The following is an 8,730-nucleotide window of genomic DNA, read 5'->3' on the forward strand; positions in this document are numbered from 1 at the left end:
TACTCTGCTGCATATTTTTTGGACCTGTCCTTCATTGACATCCTTCTGGCAGGGGATTGCTAGAATTAGTAAAGAATTGACGGGGATATCTATTGAAAATAGGCCTGAATTAGCATTACTACATGTGTCCGCAATCTAAAAAAAAAACGATATAAGCGCTCTCTTCTGCGCCACTTGCTGAATGCTGCTAAAGCATATATTTCTTCTACAATTAAACAATGGATTGCCATTGTTTAACGATATACAATAACGATATACAATATTTGGAAGAACTGACAAAGCCAAGGGAACAGCCATCAAAGAGACCGGCACGCACCTGCTTCTACTGGGATGATTTCAAGAGTACAGCCGCTTATAGACGGCTGCTTGGATCACCTGATTAGTGCCCTTCAGTTTTGTGGGTCGCCCACTGCCCTTACCTACCACACCCCCCACCCACCCCCATTACACCCCTCTTTTTCTCCCCCCTCTCTATCTCCTTTTTCTCTTCTCTTTCTCTCTCTCTTTTCTTTCTTAAAAAACAGGAACTGACATGGTTTTCTATTATTTGACCAATGCACATTTGTGTCTGATACTGTGGTAGTAATGCCTGACACCTACTGGTCTCTTCCTTTTGTACCAAACTGTTTGATATTGTTTGTGATATGTGTTGGCCGGTACTCAATATGTTAGTTCTTCTCATATGCTCTGTTTTGTATTTTATTGTTGGTTGCTTTAAAAAAAAAAAAAAAAAAAAGTTACACATTTATTGTAGGATAATACCTCCTCTTCCCACCTAATAGCCTCTCTAATGGAATTAATGAATGTATTCACTAAAGAAAAATCAAACGAGAAAGGACTTTCATCTTCCTTTTTTTAAACCTTCTGACTCCTATGAGGGTTCCCACTGTCTACCTGATTCCTCTGGTGAAATGGAGCTGGGAACATTTCCTTAGACTTTCTGCAATGGCTTGATCAATATAATTTTTCATCTCCCTGGATTCCATCTCTTTATCTCGGCATACCTCTTTTAAGCATATTATACACACAGGTGTGGAAGGTAATGTTTTTGCACCACACACCTAACATGTCTCCTCACTGAAATTCTTCTGGAGTAAGAAAATGATCTTTTACTGTTGGCACTCTGACCGGGAGAACATTTTCTTGTCCCTCGCCCTCTTTTAGAGGACCTATGAATAACACTGGAAGAATCTAAATGTCTCGTCTTCCTGAGATGCTTTATCCCAAGGCTTTTTATCCCTGAATCAAAGCAGTTTTAGAAAGTTTCAAAATATTATTTTTCTGACATAATTCCACAGAAAAACAGACAAAGCCAATGACATGACAGACAAAACTTTCAGCAAAACAAAGGAAAGAATCCAGAATATACGGGTGGAGATGACTCATATGTGCACTGTCAGGATGAGTTTCAGGAAAAGGGAATTCTGTGTGGATCAAACTTCATAGTGAAATGTAGATTATATAGATTATTTTGTAGACAAGATAGGAATTCCAAATTTTGTTCCTTAGTTTCAGTCCAAATAAATCAAAGAAATCTATAATCTTTTCCACAATATAATGTGGTCAAGATATAAAGATGTCTCCTAATTGAAGACTGACAGTATGATACACTTTGGAGTTTTTCTTACCCCATCTTTCCAAACACTGTACAAGTCCAATTATCCCAAAATATTTAGGAAAATACGTAATCTTCTGCATAAATGGAAACACAAATTTCTCTTTTTGGATGTATTGTCTTAAAGAAAATGTCTGTACTTCCTAGATTGTTGTACTTATTAAAAACCTTGGCAGTCCCTATCCCCCTCCATGTTTAAAAGACCAAGGGGGTTTAGGTGTGCCTGATTTTCTTAAATACTACTACGCTGCACATCTTAGGCAATTGGCATCTTGGGCCACCCTGACCCCATCCAATAGGTGAATGGAATTAGAACAAAGCTGGGTTTCTACAATACATATGAATTCTCTACTATGGAGCTCCAAAGTATTACTCCCAGACAGCGCCTTACTTGCTCCTTCCCAATTTACAAAGCAAATTTGGGGTAGATGTAAACTTAACTTCAGTCTCGCTACAAACCGATCGGAACTGACTTATTTCCAGTATACGCCCTATCTGCTGGACAGTTTACAACTATGGGTGACAGCACCTTGGCATAATAAAGGGGTATTTCATTTTAAACAAATTATTCACCATAGAATTCCAAAAGCCTTTTTGGAATTACCGGAAATTGTTGGAACTACCTGCCACATCACACTTTAGTTATATACAAATACATAATTTTGCCTATTCTTTCACGAGAGGGATGGGCTTTAAGGTTCTCACGTTTTAGGGAGCCCGTTCAAGTGGGCCAGGTAGACATGGGTTCATTTGTGACATTTACAATCTTCGTGGGAATAGGTAAAGAGATTGAGGCTGCCCATCCTTATATGCAGAAATGGGAAGAGGTATAGGATAGATCGATACCTCAAGAAATTTGGCACGTAATATGGGATAATGCCCCCTAGAGTTCTTGGTGTACTGTGTATCGTTAAGCATCTATAAAGTGATGATACATTGGTATTTTACACCTGAAGGCAATTTATCCAACAGCTGATGGTCTATGTTGGAGATATGGGAAGGAGGGTGGGTCCACTTTTTGAGAAAAGGTGGATGATCTCCTTACTAATTCGTTCTCTGTTTCTATACACAGGGACCCCCTTTACCCATTTCTTAGGACTCCCTATAAAGGGTTTACCTAAACTACTTACTAAATTGATGGCACAGGTGCTTATGGTAGCTAGGTGCCTCATAACTCTACGGTGGAAGGCTGTATCCCCCCGAACCCCCCCCCCCCCCCAATGGCTTTTGACTTACAAACTCACAAACTTATACAGGATGTGAAATTGATGGAGTTGTTAACAGCCAGAATAAATGATCCGCTGGATAAACATAAGGCGATTTGGTCGGTTTGGGACCAATTTCACTCCTTCCTTACTTGAAGGTTTTTGGTGCCCCCACTTGACCTGAACATGTAACATCAGTTTTAAACAGTCATTTTTTTCCTGCTTTTGAAGAAGCCTCTGGTTTATGTTTTGTTTATATTTAAATTTGTTGCATGTCTCTCCATATTGCCTACATATTGTAATATATCTGAACCTGTGTGTTCACTTGCCATAATTTAGAGTTTGTAACTTCCAGCTGCTGTACATTGTATGTTTTGTATTCTTAGTTTTTGTACCCTTTTTTGTTTATATGTTGTTATATTTTACAAAAATCTTAATAAACATTTATGATAAAAAAACGAAAAGATGGTATTTTCGACAAAAATATTAGAAATATATTTGGTGATACAAATTTACCACAATAATACAGAAGAAAATTATAAACTTTTACTTGTATGTCACAAAAGTTTCTTGTGGTATAAACAAGATTTTGTTGTGGCCTGCTAAGGCACTATACAAAGATCAACTAACATTAAGCACATATACATCACCATAACATGGTTTAGTAAGTATGAATCAGTTCCTATTAACCATAGTACCCTATGCGTTTCGCCATTGTGGGCTTCCTCAGGGGTAGTGGTAGGTCAATAATTACCTTTCTATGTATACGCAAAGGGTTCAAGTAATCTAAATTTACAAACATAAGTGTAAAGGTTCAGTATAATACATTGTTAACCAATACAGAGATCACATTTATATTATGATTTCACTAAATTCTTTTAAATTATAATAAAAAATGTGTGACAGATGTGATATATCAAGCTAAGTGGGATAAGTATAAAGGTTACATAAATAACTCTATCTTTGAAAGAGTATTCTATATACATAGGTCATATATATACAATAAATTGAAGTAATAGAGTTTCAAAAAATATATAAAGTAGGAATAAATATCGCACTTACATAGTTCAAGTAAGGGTTAATCCTGTGATATGAGCATAATACAAGCCCAAGCATTAAACGAGCTGTTGAAGAGTTCTGGGAAAATATCTGGGAAATTTTATATATATATTAGGTTTGAGTAATTGTATGTATTCAAACAGTATATGTATAGCTTAAAATAGAAATTACTGTCCTACCTGTAGATGAAGTATGCGCTATTTCTGGTAGATTGCTAGATGGTAGTTTAATTTAAACAGGTACCAATTACAGAAAAAGGGAGGATATATGCCCACTGACAAGTGTAGTCAACAAAGTGGGCTTGCCAAATAAGCTTCCAGAATATAGTACTATAAGTGAAAGGTTCTTATTAGGTATTTTACCTAAAGTCATAATAAAGTATATTCAATGAGTATCAGAAATGAATAGAAAAAAGAAAAAGAAAATACCTGAAATGTACAGAGATTAAATCATCCTGTTAGTGCTGCAAGTATCCAGTTGAACTCGTCTGAGTTCAGCCTTGTTTATGGTTCCTGTGGCACCCTCTCTATTTAAAAGACGGCATCCCAGGGACCTCCCACATACCCAGGTGCACATAGGCAGCGTGGGGATGCCTATAGAGGCTGGAGTGAGTGGCAGCAGGTGTAGCGCCGCCCACCCATACCACATCACTTGGTGGAAGAGGGCAGGTCCCCTGTCACTTGGCTCAGTGCTGGAATCGGCTAGCGACCATCTCCAGCCCAGCATCCCCGTCTAAAAAGACGGGGATATACGGGGAAAGGCAGACCCATCCCTAACGGGGGCAGGCCTGATAATACATAATAATACATAACTAGTGCCTGATAAATTGTATCAGAACAGTCATGTAAAAAACTTTTTGCATGGTTCAATGTGTATTTTACATGGGGGGAAGCAATTTTATTGGGTTCATTTGCAAATATTCTTGTGGTCTTTGGGGTTCACGAGGTGAGGATGACCCAGAAGTGGGTTTGTCATAAGGGGGGCCGGTAACGTGTTTATGTGTGTATAAATACAGTATATGTGTATAAAAATCAAAAATGTAAACTGCTCATTGCTTAAAAAAATGCAGTTAGGTAATTTGTCACCCTTGCACATATTTTCCAGAGCTTCTCTACATCACCTGAGGCAGAGCCTTCGCATTTTGTCAAGGAAGTTAGATCAGCACTTCAATTCCTGAAGAAACATCCATATCCTAGCATATCTTTATTTCCTGCTGGAAAGCCGCGCTCTTATAAGAAAAAAGATGATGGAGAATGGCAAAGGATGTAAATTCTTGTATTGTGTGTATGTAATTGTTTACCTGCAGAATTATATTGTGTAATAAATGTTTAGAATTTGTACTCACAAAGATGAGTGAGCTGTTGCACACAGTTAATGTGCATGTTAATTTTTTTTTATACACATTTATATGCCGACTTTTCTTTTCCTTCCTCTTATACTGTGTATATTTAAACTAACTAAACTTAAGTGCCAAAATTAGTACAATGGGAATTAATCCAGGAAATTGAAGCAGGTATTGGAACAGGATTGGACACACCGTAACCCTCATCAATTCTCATTTCCTTCCTTTGGAATAGTTCTTTACTAAGTATCCACCTGGACTCCCAACACAACCTTCGCTGCTGCCATCCTGAACCTGCTTAACAAGCCATCTCTCCGACTGATTTATCCTATCCCACTCCTGGAACTCGGCAAGCTTACAGCCTCACTACAACCCATACTACAGTTACCCTCACATGGAATTCTGTTTGCCACATTGTCTAATATACTCCTGTGCTTTACCATCATCTGGTACAATGGCCCTGATTTTTTAAAGCTCTCCAAGGCTGGAGAGAATACATTTTCATCAGTGAAGCTGGGTGATCCAAGAATCCTAGAATGGATTTCCAAAAAGTCATTAGCTATTTGTTAGCAAGTGTTTTGAATCCTGGACCAGATCCATTCCAGGTTTGCTGGATCACCCAGCTTCACTGGTGAAAGTGTATTTTCTCCAGCTTGGGAGAGCGTTTGGAAATAAAGGCCAATGTATCATTCACTCTTTACACTCTTTTCTGGTTCTATTCCCTCTCCTGATTACTGCCTGTCTGGCTGTTCTTCTTTTCTCACCTCCGACAACCCTGATCATCCCCCCACAACTACTCTTTTCCCTACCCTTTCAGCAGGATACTCCCTCCTAACCTCATTCCTAATCACCTAACCCTTCTTACCTCCTTTCTCAGTTTATTGAATGCCAGATCTGTTGGCAATAAACTAACCTCAATCCACAACCTTCTCCTCTCTAAAGCTCTAAACTTCCTGGCTCTCACTGAATCTTGGCCTACCTTCTCAGACTCTACCTCTATAATATGCCAATAATACGCCAATCTATACATGGGTGAATAGGAGGACCAACTCTTCAATACTCATTTGATGACCAAATATTGCCACCTGATCCCTGCATGGGAATACATAGATGATATTCTTGTCCTATGGACAGGATCACAAAACACACCTATGGAATTCTTTGAAACTCCAGCAAAATACATTCAACCTAAATGGAATTTTAATTTACGATGAAATTCAGCAGATCATGCTTACTGTTTCTTAACATCTATATGAAGATTGAAGATGATTTACCTATTTACACCACCCTTTACTGCAAAAGTAAAGCTGACAACACCATCCTGCATGCCACGAGTGCTCATCCCCAACCTCTCATTAACAGCATACCATTTTATTTCAATACCTTAGACCAGTGATGGCAAATCTTTTAGCAACCTAGTGCCCAAACTGCAACCCATAACCCACTTATTTATCGCAAAGTGCCAACACTTTTTAACCTAAATACTGAGGTTTTAGTTTAGAAAAAAAAATATATAATAACATCTATTGTCTTAAAAAAAAAAAAAAAACAACAGAGCTTTCAATGGTACAAACCACTTTTTATTGAAAGGTAAAGGTTTGCATTTAGCATGCTGGTAAACAATTAATGTAATTTTTGCTGTTGGATGAATGCTGATAATTTGACTAACATTGGCTCATACTTTGTAAGTTTGAGAGCAACACATGAAGCACACAGGTCATCTGTTAGTCTGTTTTTAGAAAGCAATCGCAAGGGCTTTTATTGACTTAAAATTATTTGGCAGAGAATTCCACAATTTAAGCATTTTATTTTCAGAACCAGCTGTGCTGTTCTTTGTCATCCATCTTCTCAAGTGTTTCACGCAGGTCATAGAATTTATTTTTTCATATAGAGATTTCTTAAAATTCCAATAGCTTCATTTCCAGATTTCCTAAATCTAACCAATGTAAACAACAAAGATCACATTCTTCAAATTTGGAAGTAAGAAAACACAGGGTTGTCTCCATCTTACGGAACTTCAAAAATCTGTTAATAAAATTCACCTTTGCAGTTGCTACACTGCTTGAAAATTTCTTGTAGATTTCCTGTTGGCTTGTAGGGTTGTCTGCAAATGGAGAATTTTCTAAATACATTTTTAGATTTGGAAAATATTTCAGCAGCCCACTTTTAGGTCTCCTAAAAACCTGAAGTTTTATCTCAAATGTTTTGATATCACAAAACATCCATGTAAAAAACATGAGGTTGGTAAGCCTGGCCAGATCAGTGAGTTGTGGATATTCCTGCCCTTTTTCATTCATAAACAGCCTAATTTCATCCACGCAGGCTACAAATCTCTCCAGGACTCGTCTTCTGCTCAGCCACTGGACATTATTGTACATAAGTAAAAAATTATACTGTGCCAGAACCTCTTCAAGAAGTGCTTGAAACTTGAAAATTCAGAGCACAAGCCATGATGTAATGCACCATTTTTGTGACATCTTTGAGGATTTCGTCAAATTGCTGCTTTCCCTGGCACAAAGAGCTTTTTGATGTATAATACAATGGAACTGAATAATTTGATGTTTTGTTTTTTAAACAAAGAACTGTGTGAAACCAGATGTTTCCCCCACCATAGAAGGTGCCCCATCACTAGAGTCTTGTGACAAAAAAGCCTCCATCACAGCATTGTAGGTATCTATCCCTTGCGTTCTTTCAGGCAAAGACACTAGTTTAACCTGCTCTTCTTTCATGTTCGTCTGGAGTTCATGAACAGCATAATACAAAATTACTACTACTTTTCCTTCATTTTCACCCAGTTTGGCAAAACTTTTGTGGTTGGTGTCAAAGGTCTGTCTGACACTTGATGTGCGACACAACACTGTCATTACGCAGAATACATAATACTTTCCAAATGACTCTGTCCAGGCCTCTCGGAATGTTCTTCCGCTATCTGTTTTTGCTTTTTTTGCTGTACTCATTTTTTGGATGTTTGAGACTTGGAGTCTACAAAAACACAAAATTAAAAAAAATTAGGCACCCAATTCAAATCTATCCCTATACCAAAATAGCTAACACGATTAGTTAACACTAAAGAAGTGGATATTCCCTGACTCAACAATCTACAGAAGTAGATTGTTGAGTCAGGGAAGAAGTAGATCAGCTGGGGATCCTTTTAAATTTTCTGACCACCAGCTCAAGGGGGCAATGTTCCACTGACCACCAGCTTTTGGCCTGCACTAAAAAAAGGTTTCTAAGTGCATTTCCCACCTTTGATTCACCACAGCTGTACATATATTCAACCTACTTCTTAGGGAATTTGCATAAACAAGATGAAGTGGAGGGGTAGGACACATTTCCCATACACAGGAGGCATGCAGACCTTGATCGTCCATACAAGTTCCGACAGTACAATGAGTGCTATGTCTGTCTCATATAGCACCACACAGACCATAGAGAGCTGAACCCTGCACACCAACCCTTTTACAGCACACCAAGCATTACACATGTCATGTGATATCAGGTAAACTCAA

The 8,730-nt window shown here is 38.1% G+C and overlaps 1 protein-coding gene across 6 annotated transcripts in view; it reads left to right on the plus strand.

Annotated features, from left to right (window-relative positions):
• NTAN1 (N-terminal asparagine amidase) overlaps positions 1 to 5,227 on the plus strand; it is a 242,237-nt gene extending 237,010 nt beyond the window's left edge. For all 6 annotated transcript variants that reach the window (XM_072419006.1, XM_072419001.1, XM_072419004.1 and 3 more), the window contains one exon: positions 4,984 to 5,227. In XM_072419006.1, the coding sequence (XP_072275107.1) occupies positions 4,984 to 5,148 (165 nt within the window). In that variant the 3' untranslated portion in view covers positions 5,149 to 5,227. The remainder of the gene's footprint in view (positions 1 to 4,983) is intronic.
• The last annotated feature ends 3,503 nt before the right edge of the window (positions 5,228 to 8,730 follow it).

Source organism: Pyxicephalus adspersus, chromosome 7 (genome assembly GCF_032062135.1).
Source record: "Pyxicephalus adspersus chromosome 7, UCB_Pads_2.0, whole genome shotgun sequence".
In the NCBI taxonomy this organism is placed as follows: domain Eukaryota; kingdom Metazoa; phylum Chordata; class Amphibia; order Anura; family Pyxicephalidae; genus Pyxicephalus; species Pyxicephalus adspersus.